The 15,296-nt window shown below is 35.8% G+C and overlaps 1 protein-coding gene across 6 annotated transcripts in view; it reads right to left on the bottom strand.

Moving 5' to 3' along the window:
- Positions 1-15,002, bottom strand: part of LOC103722735 (5'-methylthioadenosine/S-adenosylhomocysteine nucleosidase-like) — a 16,798-nt gene extending 1,796 nt beyond the window's left edge. Inside the window, exons 1-7 of one of the 6 annotated variants that reach the window (XM_039128928.3) lie at positions 14,716-15,000; positions 14,552-14,618; positions 12,932-13,023; positions 11,731-11,870; positions 9,857-9,931; positions 4,041-4,115; positions 3,217-3,309 (exon numbers count right to left, since the gene is read on the bottom strand). In XM_039128928.3, the coding sequence (XP_038984856.2) occupies positions 3,217-3,309; positions 4,041-4,115; positions 9,857-9,931; positions 11,731-11,870; positions 12,932-13,023; positions 14,552-14,618; positions 14,716-14,866 (693 nt within the window). In that variant the 5' untranslated portion in view covers positions 14,867-15,000. Of the gene's footprint in view, positions 1-3,216; positions 3,310-4,040; positions 4,116-9,856; positions 9,932-11,730; positions 11,871-12,931; positions 13,024-14,551; positions 14,619-14,715 lie in introns of all 6 variants that reach the window. The other 5 variants (XM_039128923.3, XM_039128931.3, XM_088721593.2 and 2 more) reach the window with 5 other exon arrangements.
- Positions 15,003-15,296: the final 294 nt, after the last annotated feature.

The raw sequence follows: 15,296 nt of genomic DNA, 5'->3' as shown, positions 1-15,296 counted from the left end.
GACCTTGCTCATGACCCTTAAGCACGCTCCATACTAGATATTAAAGCCTGGCACTTTGGACTTGGATTAAGACCCACTAAAGCATCAAAGTTTCTTACGTGAGAATAAAAAGCTTCCTTGCAATTTCTTTTAATTCTTTGAACTTATTTTGTCACAAATGTGATTCATAAACTTATAGATTTCCTACATTCCTAAAATAACTAAAGATGATGCTAAGTGACGAGCATCTAAGAACTAAGAGTTCCTAGAAATGAACAAAGGTTCAAGCATCTTTACACTCTTGTTTACAAACCATGCAAGAATTCTTGTGGAAATTCCATCTCTATTATTTCCATTTCATGGACTCTAGAGCAAGGTTCGTTGTCTCTGTACTAGACCCCGTACCGGTGCCACATTAGCAAGGTGTCAGTATGGTATGGTACCAGAACCCGTACCGACACTCGATATGCCACCCATACCGGGTACCGATACAGTACGGTACGCCGCGTACCGCCAGATTCGGGTTGGTATGGCATACCTTGCTCTAGAGTATATTAGAATCTTTTGAAATCCTTATTTAGTTCTTGCATGTTGCCATAGATTCTTGTGGTTGTGAGGTTGTAAATACCAGCACACAAAGTTTGCAATACAGGTGCATATCACCCTTTGTTGGCCATACTGTACTGTACAAGTACTAAACTGATAATCATTACAGAAAGCGTATTGAGTGTCGATACACCGAACCAAACTCCATACTGAGCATACCAACACTGTACCAACATAGTACTTGTACGGTCCAGTACTAAGATTACAAATCTTGATTGCATAGTTTGTAAGGTCAATAATGACATTAAGAAAATTCATGATGACAAAAAAAAATCTGCAAGACCTCAAAAGCATAGTTACATTGCAACTACTAAGTTGAATAAGTTTTACAATCCAAAATAAAATACAAATTGAAAAATAAAAAAAAAGAGTTTTGGATAAAAAGGTAGATGTTAATATCTAGCAAAAATGTTAACATTCAAGCCCGGACAGCTAAGTTTAACGGACTATATTAGTTATAACCTCCAAAGAGCTGACACTGACAATGATATTCACCTTATTTGGTTAAATCAAAATTTTATATCAGAAGGAATGTGTATATATCTTCAAAAATCACAACACAAACAAGTTCTCAGAGTTGAAGTTGTCTTGGATCAGACAACCACCATCATAGAGAAGCCAGGGAATACATACCAAAAGACGGTAAAGATCCTTAGGGAACCATGAATACATCATGCATGCTACTTTCACTTCCTCACAAGGAAGTAATCAAGAAATGTTTACAAAAAGATTTTGCTACTTATAGAGTTAAATTACCCCTTCCTGAGCACACATATAAAGTTTTCAGCTCTGCATTGGAATGTTACCGGTACTAATACAGCTGTTTGATCTATCAACGTCATGACTTCCCAAACAACCTTAACTAAACACATTCTTGATATCATGATCCTTATTTACTTCCTCCCTAAGGCTGTGTATGCTTGTCAGGAATGGGAATCAGGAATTTTTTTCCCATTCCCAGGAGTTCTACTCCTAGGAATTGTTGGGAATGATAAGTCTGATTCCTGTGTTTAAACAAGTATAGGTAATGTCTAGGGAATGAAGCAAACATGGTACCGTGAAAAATAATATCTTATTAATATATAATTATATATCTTATATAATATAATGATATTATTTAATAGTCCTAAGTCCTAACAATATTCTAATGCTAATAGTGATATAATATACAATAATATTATTAAAATATAATACTAATGTATTATTATAATCATGGTATGCTGAATTGACCCGTACCGATCCGGTCCGGTCTCTAACCGGTACGTTATGGCGGTGAAAAACGGTTCCGGCCCCTGCACGGTATGGCGGTAAAAAACGGCTCCGGTTCCATAGGGGCCAGAACCGAGCGGTACGTGGCCTGTACCGGCCTGAACCGGACTTGTGGCATTTAATGCCACTCTGTCACATTGTGGCATTTAAAGCCATTCTGTGGCATTGTGGTTGTACCACAGCGCGCCGTTGGCCGGCTCAATACCAATTGGACCGGTATCGTACGGGTCCAGTAGGCAACTAGTATGCCTACCAGTGGTCCAGTACCGATACAACGTACCTTGATCATAATAAATATTAATATTTAAATACTGATAATATTATTATTATATCACTATTAATATATTTTAGTAATATCATGTTAGTTTTCAAAAATAATACAATAATATTAATTATTTAGAAATATTATTTTAATATTATTATATTAATTAAATATCTATAAATTATGAATATAATCATAATGTATTAATATTATCCTAATAACATTATACTAATAATATCAATATCACCAATATTAAACAATGATATATTATGTTCATTTTCATAATATTAGAATAATGACTACAATAACATAATATATATTAATTTGAAGAATATTAATTTTTAGTATCACTTTATTAATATCATTCATATAATAATATATTGATCTTCTATTATAATAATATGCATTAGTACAACTACTTTAATATAATACTATATTGTATTATGAATATTAATACTAATTTTTAATATTATTACAATGACTATAAAGATAATGCAAATTTAATTATTATATTATAATATATTAATTATAAAATTTGTAATAATTATAATCATATTACAATAATATAATAAGTATAATAATATTACCATACCAATATAACTGGATAATATAAAATAATTCAATATACAAACTAATATACTATCATGTAATAATATAACTAATAATAGAATATTATTAAATAAATAATTTAATATGATAAAATATGCAATATTATATTTCTCTATAGATAATATATTTTTCATATACAAATAATATTAATAAATATAATAAATAAAAAATTATTGTTACTCGAATACATATGTAGGACCTGAGAAAACAATACCCAAGTCCCCCATGGTATGGTCTTATCCCTTTTTGTGAGAATTCAATACTCTCGTAAATCAACATTTCCATATCCAGAGGAGTCATCAAACATGGGATGCATGGGATGGAAAACTAACACCCATTCCTACCTTCCAACTCCTACAAACCAAACATGGCATAAGAGTTACTCTTGCAAAATAAAAAATACAAATTGTGATTCCTAAAATGTATTTGCTCTGAACATTTGCTTTATGCAAATAAGAGGGGCAGAGACATGGGGTTAATGAAGATCATACCTCCATATCTTTAACCACAGCATCATTTGCTAGAATTAATACTTCATCTTGTGGGGACATATCCAAGGAATCACCAGTAGACAATTTTCCCACCTGTGATGACACAAGCAATCATTGGTTAAGAGTATGTCCGCTCCCTTACCTCCCCCGCCCCTTCCCACCCACCCCAAAACAAAGAAAGAGTTAAAAGAAACTCCAATAAGTACTTCAGGAGAAATCATTTAGGATGGTCTATGGCAACAAAAGCCAACAAGTGAAAATAGTTTCCCATTGCCATTTATGCCAAATATATTTTATATACTCAAAATATGAGGAAGATGGAGAATTAATTTTGAAACAACCATCTTTCCTGACCAAAGGCTAACATGGATCCTCTCAGAATACTCATTTTTTGAGCATTGTGGCAAGAAAGGAACAAAAAGTTATGCACAATTAAACTAGGGAAAATTAAAAATGAACAAACTAAATGAGCTAGTTAAACATACTGATACATACTTTGTTGTGATGTTCACAACTCTTTCATGGTATGTGTAATTAGACATGAAGATATAAATTGAGATGTCTCTAAGGTATAATTCTCAGAATACAAAGTATATACTAAAATTAAATTGTAACATTGCCATGGCCGATCCCAAGCCCATATAAGAAATATGGAGGGTAGATATCAGATTGACAGCCGGCCATAAAAGTATGTCTAAAACTACAAAGTGATCTGAATTTGTTGGTGAATGAGGATCCATAAAACTGATGCCAAGCAGTTGGGGGAAGGCTGGATGGTTATCATTATGGTTGTATTAGATCAAATCAGGGTAACAAGTAAGCACCTTCAAGTTAAGTTCATCAATAAGATTAGGAGTAGAGAAGGTTTGCCGAGCTCCAATTCCATACAAATAATTAACCTGCATTAGTATAAAAATTAGGCAATGTATTGTGAATTATACTAAAAAAGAAAACCATTTAATATGTTACCATATCAAATATGAGAAACTTCCCCACCCACCTCATAAATCAAGGTTTACAACAAAGGCTTGATCAGTAAAATGAAAAGGAAATTACATGATAGTTGTAGACTGAGAGATTCAACACACTGCTATTTTGCGAAAAAATAATGGCATAAACGAGATGATGCAAATCCCTGGAGGTAATACACTTGCTTACTGCTGTTAACTACACTTTTCACAATGCCAGGACATGCATGCATGCGTGCAAGCATGAACAATAATAAACCACAAAAACACACATGCATGCACAGATATACATATAAAAGTTGGTCTGTTGGCATCAATAGCCAAGCATAATGATAGTCTCCTTTAACTGAGACCACTACATTGAGTTTTATAGTTGACAACCCCATATTAATTGAAAAAGGCTAGGAAGATGATCATTGACCGGAAATAGATGCTGAATTTCATCTCTGTACCATGGAATTCCTCTACCAAATAATCTTTTTTCCTCATTTAATCTCTTTAGTCATTTTCCTTCATGTTGCTAAATCAGATGCTCTCAACAAGAGAATCAAGTCTTGAACTTCTGCTCCAACATCTCCATATCATATGCAGCACAGTGATAGAAAGAGTGATATTAGATGGCATACCATTTTCCAAGATGTGACGATGACAATCTAGAACAACTCCCTTAGCTATGTTTGGTCATTACTTATTTTTGTCCAGATGGAACTAGATTAAATTTTAAGAGTATAGATCTTGATCTGGTTTTCTGTAGTTGTGAATTAGAAAAGAAAAGTGTCCTCAGACTATATATGTATGTACTTATGTACATACGTATGTATATATACAAACACATATATACATATACATTACATATATAAGGGATGGTAGTTATAAAATTTGAGCTAATAACGGTTCGAGACTAGGTTGAGATGGTACCGGGAAAGTATCGTCCTGAAACTTGGGATCAAGGTCCTAAATCTCGGTTTTAGACCTGGTATCCTATCAAGGATTGAGTTGGGACAGTACCGTCCCGACACTTGGGATAGACATCCTAGTAATTCAGCATAATACTTTTAAGATCAGGGAATCCTTTTGAGCCCATGAAAGGGCTTGTGGTGCCGATATTGATACCAACACCAATATGAGGTCTCTCCTTCCTTTTTCATCTCCTATTATGTTTTATATTCAGTGCATGTATTGGCATGAGACCTATCCTTTGGCCTTTAGCCTAAGAACTAAAGCCAAAACTCCAAACACCAAACCCTCAAAAGCATCTTGTTATCCTAAATTATGATAAAAAAATCCCATAAAGCTTCTAAACAAACATTCACAACAACAAACAAGAGAAAACCATTAAAAAAATGAGGGCAACCAAGTGAATTATCATAATGCTAGGCCAATCCAGAACTTGGTACGTGGGTATTAGCTATCATGGTTTGCATTAGCCAATACCAACTGAGACAACCAATTGTGTGAGTATCAAGATCCCAAACTCGTCCAAGAACTAGCATCTCACCAGTTCAATCTAGGATGGTTGAACAAATTGGGACTTTAATCCTTTTCTGGGATGGCTTAGTGCTGCTGATTCACCATAGTGCCAACTCTTTTGTATTTTATTATTGTGTGCTGCTTTTATTAATTGTTAAAGGGTTTCTAGGATTTGTTTGTCATAATTTAGGATTAATGGAGGATTTTGTGCCCATGACGATTTACCGACACCTATTTGATATTGGATTTATTGTGTCCATGACCCGAGTTATCTCTCCTCTTCTTCCTCTCTTTCTCTCTTCTCTTGTTATGTTCTACCTCATCCTCTTTTTCGGTAGAATAGGCCCATAAGCAATGGGCTACAAAATGGGGGTAGCCTCCTCAACATACCTCTAACCCCTAAACCTTGATAAAGGTTGGACTTGATCCTAGGTCATTTGGCATAGACACCAAACATTTACAAGCTTGGTAAGCTGGCACCTTTGGCTATGTCTTGTATTTAGAGGATGTATTGGCATAAGACTTCATTTCGGGCCTTTGGCTTGGAGGCTAAGGCCAAATCCCAAAATATTAAACCCTTAAAAATATCTTTTAATCCTAACTTATTATATAAACAAACCTTAAAAGCCCATAAAAAAAATTGATCAAGTCATAAACCAACTCACAATCGAGAATATAGATATTATTATCTGGACAAAGCAAATTTCACATTTTTTGTCGTATCTGCACCTGGCATGATACAACACATGTCCATAAGTGTCCCACCCATGGTACGCCGTATCGGCCAAAATCGGACGGTACAAGGCATACCATACCGTACCGGTTTGGTATCGGTACTCGGTATGAATGTCGTATTAACACTCGATACTCCAAATAAGTGACGTATTGTACCGTATCGATAGTGTGCTAGTGTGGCACCAGTACGGAGTCCGATACCGAGACGGTGAAACTTAGTCCCACCTCATGTACAAGGCTGGATCACACCTACCAAAGACAAGGAATGTGTTGCCTTATCCATGGAAAGAGAAGAATAAAAGGGGGAAGAAAGAAGAAGAGATAGAAGGGTTTGCTTAATCCACTTCTTCTCATTAGAGAAGGGGAAGGGAGATAGAGAGAGATAAAGAGAGAAAGAGTGCAAGGATAATGAAAAAAAAGAGGAACGGTTTGCAACTTCGCATACCTCTTCACACACTCTCTCTTGAACCTTTGTACCTTAGAGTACCTAGTCTTCCGCTCCTCTCTCCTGTAGTTCTATTTTTTTCCTTTATACTCTTCTCCTTCTCAACTGAACCAAGGCTTATGCTTAATATCTTTTCCTCGTAACAATTAAGAAATAAAGATGGATTTACCTTGGAAGCAAGAACAAGGAAAGAAAGCAACATGATTCAAATGAAATTCTAGTCAATTAGTGAAAAAATAGTAAAAAAAACATTTGATAAAGATGGATTTAAAGTTCATTAATAGAATAAGCACTCCTAATTTCTGTTTCTCTCTAAATTTGTCTTTGTTCTCTCTTGTTCAGGCTAGGCCCATCACATGATTATTATGATCATCATTTTAATAGACAATAAAGGAATGGCAAATTAGATTGAATGGAAGGTTCATGCATTAGCCTGATCCCACTTTTACAACCCTCCCAAGCCTCGATTTGTCATTTGCTTTTCATAAGAATAAAAGAACACTTCATGCATTATCTTATGGATAGAAGGGAGCACAAACAAGAGAATAGGTATGATCCATTTGTTGTCTACTTTATCAACTATCGACATCAAATGGATGGATGGATTTAGAGAGAGATGTTTATGATAGATTATATGTTTATTACTTTAATCTTAAGTAAAAAAAAGAAATATTAAATTGTAAGTTAATTATATTGAATAAATATTGAAATAATAAATATAATTAGGAATCAAATCATAATCCAAATATTTCAGGATCCTACTTCTACATAGATATGAAGTCATAAGGGACTGGGAGAAACTTTTGAGCAAAGAATATGGAACTGTCCCGAGCTGCCCGGTTCGAGGCATGCCGAGCCGTATCGGTGGCAGATTGGGATAGTTCCGGCATTCAAAACGGTAAACCGACAGATGGAGGAAGAGGAAAAAGAAAAGAGACAAAGAGAGAGTAAGGGGGGAAGGGAGAGGGAGACGGACAGAGGGCCGCCGGGGGGGCCCAAAGGGCCAGAGCAGGGGCTCCACCCTCCTGTTCGAAATAGGAGTCTAGAGGGTGAAGCCCCTGCTCCGGCCCTTCGAGGCCCCTCGGACGCCATCCAAAGTCCTCCGATGGCCCTCCCTACCTCTGTCTCTCCCTTCCCCTCTCTCTCTTCCTCTCTCTCGTTCTCTGTCTCCTGCTCCCTCGCCCTTTCTACTATGTCGGTATGGGCCTGGTACAAGCCCAGCAAGGGGGCATACCAAACTGTGCCACCGGCCGATCGGTACGGACTCTAGTATCGGCACAGTAGACCTTGCTTTTGAAGTTACAAACACATAATTTCTAACAGATGTAAAGAGAGGAACTTCATAACCTTAGCAGGCCATGGCTCTTGGTGGTATCGGCCACCACGGTCACCATTCTTTTTCTAAAAATGATATGGTTTTTCATGTACTAGGGTCTCGAAACTATCTTAGAACCTAACATCTCACTGGTCTGTTGTAGGACATCCGAAACAGACTCAAACTTCAATCCTTGATTCAAATATTACTAAAATGTTAGCTTTATTAACTTCCATATGAATTTTACATCTCTTCTTTGTCCTCTCCACTTGTTCCCCATTTGTATTCAATTAATTATGATTGTGCAATGAGTTCAGCACACTTTGCATAAAGGTCCTATCTTAGTAACAAGAATCCTTCACTTAGGATACCAACCCCCCCCCCCCCCCTCTCTTTACTTTGGAATCTCCCTACAAACTCGTCTTGCATCGACTGCTTAAAAAAATTAACAGGCCCACTTCCTTGCATGTAGACTCAGATATGCTCCCACACATTTATGGTACTAAAGGTCGCTACAGTGATATATATATATATATATATATACTGAAAAAAATCCATTCTATTTGCTTTTTGCTCACTTCATAATAGCCCCACATCTGATAGAAACAATGAGTAAAAGAAAGGAGATGCCTCGGTGACCACTTAATATTTTTCCTTATGTTTCAATATGAAGCATGACCTTGATTTATAAATTTGTACTGAATGTCACCAAATTTGTACTTTCCATCAAATTGCTACATCTTATTTGTTATGTTATGATTATTTTTTTTTTTGGATTTAGTGTTTTATAGATTTCTTCTTATACTTAATACTTTTTTTCCTCGGGCACCCAACAAGTGCCTAGGGCTAGGTGGTCCCTAGCTAAATATATGTTAGTAGAACATTGGCTCAAAAAAAATAAAATAGAATTCTTCTAGTATTAAAAATTATTTTCACTTGAAGTTTTAGATTTTCCACACTTTCCTAAGATAATGAATTTTAACCCTAGTCACATCAACTCCAATTCTCATTTGTTGCTCATCTGAATAATCTCAGAGATGGTGAAGCTACAAATATCAGTAAAGGATGTGGAGGAAGTGGAGGAAGCATCAGGGTACATTCATCAACAATCACATTTACATTCTTTAGCTTTGTATAATTGAATAATTTTTAATTCATCATAGAAGCCACCATTTATGAATAGGAAAAACTGACAAGTAATTTTAGTAATTTTAAGTGATCATGTGGTCCTTCAATACTTGCTATATTCCAAAATATATTTTCCACTTTGAATAATATAAATTTGTATCATGCAACAGAATATGGACCAAGTTTCGTAAAACATTATGTTATCTGATAGATATAAGAAATAATCCACTAAACTGCTAAAACATTTTTCCAGTTTTAATAAAAGGATATACATATTTGTTGATGTAAAAATTCAGATTCTACTTTCAGTGGTGCATCTATACAAGATGTGACTTGACACCAAACAATAGCATCCAGTCCAAATAACAAATTAAAAATTAAAAAATGACCTCTTTTGACAATATACAATGTTCCAGGACTTCATCTGTAACAGAGGCAAAAGAAATTTGTTCATCTAAAATTCCTCAAACAAAACAAAAGAACTAAGTTTTGACTGCTGCCAAATTTTATTGTATCAACGAACTCAGGGAGGACTAGTCATTGTAAACAAGATTTTAACATACACAAAAAAAACCCTACATGGATTGGTATCCTTCTATCATGAAAAGCAACATTTGACACAAGGTAGACATCTGCAACACACGCTCCTTTTGCCTGAAATATCCAAGAATTAAATTTTCAGTCTCATTGTATAATCTGATTATTTTATGATTAACAAAATGTTAGATAGAAATTGAAATCTGCAGCCAACCAATAATACATGAAAGTTATTGTTGAGGAAAAGTAACAAGACAAGAAGCCTGACCAAATATAACCTATTATGGTTTAGGAGAATCTTAATGCATTCAAAATCCAGTATACACATAGTAAAAAAGAAGTCTAGACAATTAGAAGACAAAGAATAAAGATGATAAAACAATGGCACAGGAAAAGAAATTAGATAGTTGACACATTTGAAGATCATTTGCACATTTACTTCAAAACAAAATTTCTTAGCAATTTTCAAAAACTGAAATATACCATTTGGCTTAGGATGAAGAATCATTTTTATTTTTCAAGCAATCTTGATCATGCTCAGATGAGAGAAATAGGTTAACCGAAGTAAGCAAAGAACATAAGGACAACCATAAGGCCAAATGGGCTTTATGGTACAGAATATTGGGTGGTTAACACATGCATAAGATAAGCGTGGCTAAAATGAGAATGTTGAGACTTGAGATGGATGTATGGTAATGCAAGAAACAATAGAATAAGCAATGAAATCATTCATAAAAGGGTGGAGATAGCACCAATTGAGGACAAATTGAGAAAAGGATAACTTATATGGTTTGGATGCGTATAATGTAGGCCAAGGGATATACCAGTATGAAGTAGTGATTAGACACATATAGAAAGAATAAGAGGTATAGAGGTAGACAAAAATCACATGGGATGAAATAGTAAAGTAGGGCTTAATGTCTCAACATCTTTAAGAAAGCATGGCCTTAAATCAATCGAAATGGAGAAAAAGGATTCATGTAGCCAACCCAACTAGTTTGGCATTAAGGCTTAGTTGAGTTGAGTTGATTCTTTATACTTGGCACAACATTAAATGAAGAAGCAAAAGGGACACTCTATTCCATGTATATAGGTTGAATGGTTAATAGCTCACAGTTCTTAATATGGAAGTGGGAGAGGAGGAGAGGAATGATGTGGTAGTTTAAACGGATCCGTGATCTTTTTATAACTTTCCTTTAATTTTTCCTTACTTTTGGATAGGGGTAGCTTTCTCTCTAGCTCCAAAATTACAAATCCACAAACTCTCTACAAATTATAGCATTGAAAATACACTTGATTGAAATGACATTGTATACTGAAAGTGTAGATTCCTTAAATATAACTTGCTTCAGGTCCTTCAACCCAAAGGCATGCTATCCATCAGCATTTCATTTTGAGACAACTAGATGAGTGTCCATAATACAACTATGCTAAGACCAAGTGGCTGTGAAAGATCTGCCAACAAATCCAATACAAGCATTAATCCAAAAGAGAAAAGTTTACATGATTGCGCCCCTTCCCCTCCCAAAAGCTCACCCAATTCCAACAAAAAGAGGAAAAAGGATATTGGCATCTGAAAGACTTTAAAGTTTTAAAAATATTATGAACGATATGGATTCTTGATGTCTTCCCTAGGATTTTAATACTGGGGCTCCTACTTAATCCATAGTCCTGATATTCACACTAGGCATTGGTTGGATAGTGTCCTTCATTCGTGTAAAGAATAACTTAAGAATCATGTTCAAATGATCAGACAAAATTTTCATGCATTAACATGACATTGAGCACTGAGTTCTTCCTTCAGACATCTCATCATGACTTGTCGTTTGACAGCTATACCGACTGAAAGCTGTTAATTATATTTTAGATAGATTCTAGGTGACTTCCAAGCCAAGGAGTAATTAAAATAAACATACCTTAAAGCCACCAGCAGTACCTGCATTGATAATAAGATCTGGCTTCAAGGCTTGTATAGAAGCATATGTCACAAGAGATGCTGATATTGTGCCTATACTATCAACTCCTGCTAAAACACAAACAAATTTTGAGAACTCAACTGTACAAGAAAATATGAAACCATATCAGGGGGAAGAAAACACAAGACCACAAAAAAGATTAAAGATGTTACTTAGCAACACTAATAATGTTTTCAAATGATTTTAGTTTTTTCTATTGTCATTCCTAGGTGAATTGCTCTTCACTTAATTGCCATCGAGTAGCTTGCCAAATATCCTAAAGATAAATATAAGGGCCCAACCATCTGTTTAACAAAACCAACAAATATAAATTTCCAAAATAAAAAAACCTGCTCCATAGGCCATCCACAACAAATTTTACAGGGACTGCTATAAAAGTGCTGATTCTTAAACAATTATAGTTTGTCTAGAGATATAGTACCATAATTTAAATTCATTTATCCCACTGCACAATTGCATCAGTCTGAACTACTGCTGAAGCATTATAGCTTAAAATCTTCTCAAAGTTACATACTAAAATCTACCACCTTGTAAACAATGCTTGTACAACATCAACCCAACATCCTATCTTCTTGTGAGAGTTTAGCGCGTTTTGGTCTCCATATAGAACAGATCATGGAAAAATATGTAAAACGGAACTTTTTTCCCCATGTGAACATGAAAATATCTAAAAGAAAGGAAATCTCCATGAGGGAAAAATCCAGCTGTAATATGACATTGCATTTGGAACTTAAAGGCAATGTAATTTAACCAGCCACTACTACTGAACTCTTGCAGAAAAGCCATGCTAAAGTAACCATATGTTCTAATTCCATGTTTTCAGGGATCAATCCATGAATAAGGCTCGTTAAGGAATTGAAAAAATAACCTGTTCAGTAAAACAAAAATATAAACAAGCAGGAAACAGTTTTCATATTCCTCCTCAGCAAGCTTTTAGATATAGGAGGGATGGCGGGGCACCCCGCCATCCCGAGTGTCTGGATGGGGCAAGGGATCTATAGGGGAGTTGCATATGTTCTTAGGAGATTTCTATGTTATGCTGGTACTCCACAAAACAAAAATCTGGGCAATATCATGCGGCTCATGCATCTATAATTTTTTTTTTTGGGGGGGGGGGGGGGGAGGGATTACAAAAGTTTACCCAGAATTGAATCTTTCCCTGTCCAGACTAAATTTATATGCAGTTCCTTGTATATACCATGGTACCTGACCCATGGAACACCTTTTGGGAACCTGTTATATGAGACGGAAGAAATTTAAAAAGAAAAAATTAGGTTAGAAAAAAAAGGTGGAATAACAAACAATTATAGATCATAAATTGCGTAAGAACCGCAAACAACAAATTTTCTAGGGAGAAAATTTATACCAATGTCTTCAAATTCATACCAAAATCTTAGGTACATACAGACATTTGGCTTTCTAGAATCCAAGAAAAAAGTATAAAATTCATAGAAGTTCGTGACAATAAAATTACTAGAAAGGAACTGGATGAATTTTAAAGTACGTATTAGCCACCTACAGGGTATACCAGCCAGAAATGTTTCAGATTTATGGATGCAGGTAGAAATACTGGATGAACACATGCCTAGGTGTATGATTCAATAAGAGCAAACTGATAGGGTACTGGGACATAGGCAGGAACTAGATTCAAAATATTTTTATTTGCATTTTCTATAACAAAATTCTTAATAAGCTATAAGTCAAATAATTCTATACTAAATCCTGGTTACATATTGCATACAGACATGTTTACTTACATTTGTAAATTTTTGCAATAAAGGAGAAAAAAAGAGCTCTTTGGAGCAGCATAACATTATGTAAAATTAAGCATGAGGATCTTCTCGTTGCAAAAGAGAAGACAGTGAACAAAAGCACAATGACAAAATATTTTATTTAAAGAAAAAATCCATCACTGCACTAAGCCATCTCCTCCTCCACTCTCATTTTCCAAAAACAAATGCAGTTTTTTTACTCATCCTCTTCTCCCTCTTTTCCTAACTCTCTCTTTCTTTTCTTCTCACTTCTTATCTTATTAATGTCAAGTTCACCAGTTTACATGATCCAACACTACTAGAAGGTATCTGCACCAAGGAAAATCGAGGGCACAAAGCTGGAAGTATCTGAGACATACTTCACATGTCTAATTTTGTTGACACTTGGGACTGTCTGACACATGAAGACATTGATCTTTTAGAAGGGACCTATATGATCCAAGTAATTGCCCCTCACCCTATTAAGCAAAACTCCCTCACTTCTTCCTTCAAGCCTTTCGCACCCTTGCGGAGAAGAATTTAGCTACTGAAAGCAAAAGGGATATAAGGAACCATAAGACTGACTGAAATAGATAAGGTTGTCCTAACCATGATTATGTTGTTATTGATTCATAGCTTCCAATAATCCTCGTTTGCTATTCATCAAATATCATATTAGCCAACAACCAGGGTTTTTGTTCATTGCATATTATGTCAAACTCCCTGTCCAGATTTAATCAAGGGAAATCATTATAATGGTACATTTTTATTACATGAAATGCAAACATTCCATAAACTATAAAATCCTAACTATATTATGTAAGGTTCCAATAATGTCCAGCATCCTCAAGGGCCTAGTGGGGTCCTTGAAATTACGCAACATAAACCCCTATAACCAATAACAAATCGACCATGGAAAATAACCCTAACTACGAATTTAGTTACTATCTGTTTGCAATAAGAAATCAAATTTCGTACTTCAAAGCTAGAGAGAAGCCATATAAACTCACAGGGATCCATCGATGTCTTCGGAGAGATGGAACTTGCTGACGAGGGGGAGCGCCTCCGTCTGCATCGCTACCAATCGCAGCCCAATCGGAAAGATTGAATCAGGAAAAACAAAGCCCGAGGTCGAGATCAAGGAAAGAGAGAGCGCCAAAACTGAGTTCAATACCTATGATGATGAGGACAGTCGAGATGGGGCGTCCATCGCCGTCGCCAGCGGCGTTTTTCGGCGGGTGGGCGGCTGTCACCTCGGGCTGGGAGGACCACTCTTCCGTCGGTGCCGCCGCCGCCTGGACGGCGTTCTTCACCGGAGGGGCCATGGCCTCTCTCTCAGTGCGCGTGTAATTTTATACCTCTCGTTTCTCAAGGCTGCCTGTCTGGATTTTGATAAGACCGAATCGTCGTCGTCTTTCCGAATGAAGGCCGGAGATTGGTGCAGAGACAACCAATAGAATCGAGTAGTACCAAAGTACGAGAACTGTTCTTATTAAATTATAGACGCGTACATTTTAAAAAAAAAAATTATGGTCACGTATAAGCATGTTTTCACTGAAAAGAAGTTTCGCTTGATTAATCGCATAACAGCCAATAGAGCCCAGGGAAAGAAGATCGCGCATTGAGTATTGGGCAGCTACATAATATGCCCTAAAAATTTCTCTCGAATATTGAACAGCAAAAGAAATAACCTAGTAAAAGAAGATGCATGTGAATGGCTTAAAAAATGCTGCAATCTCTCGTGAGTCTGCAAAG

Source organism: Phoenix dactylifera, chromosome 5 (assembly GCF_051530095.1).
Source record: "Phoenix dactylifera cultivar Ajwa chromosome 5, Ajwa_hap1_PhDact_Kaust_v1.1, whole genome shotgun sequence".
Lineage (NCBI taxonomy): Eukaryota > Viridiplantae > Streptophyta > Magnoliopsida > Arecales > Arecaceae > Phoenix > Phoenix dactylifera.
The sequence above is the reverse complement of the archived record's forward strand: the minus strand, read 5'-3'. Positions and strand labels throughout refer to the sequence as shown.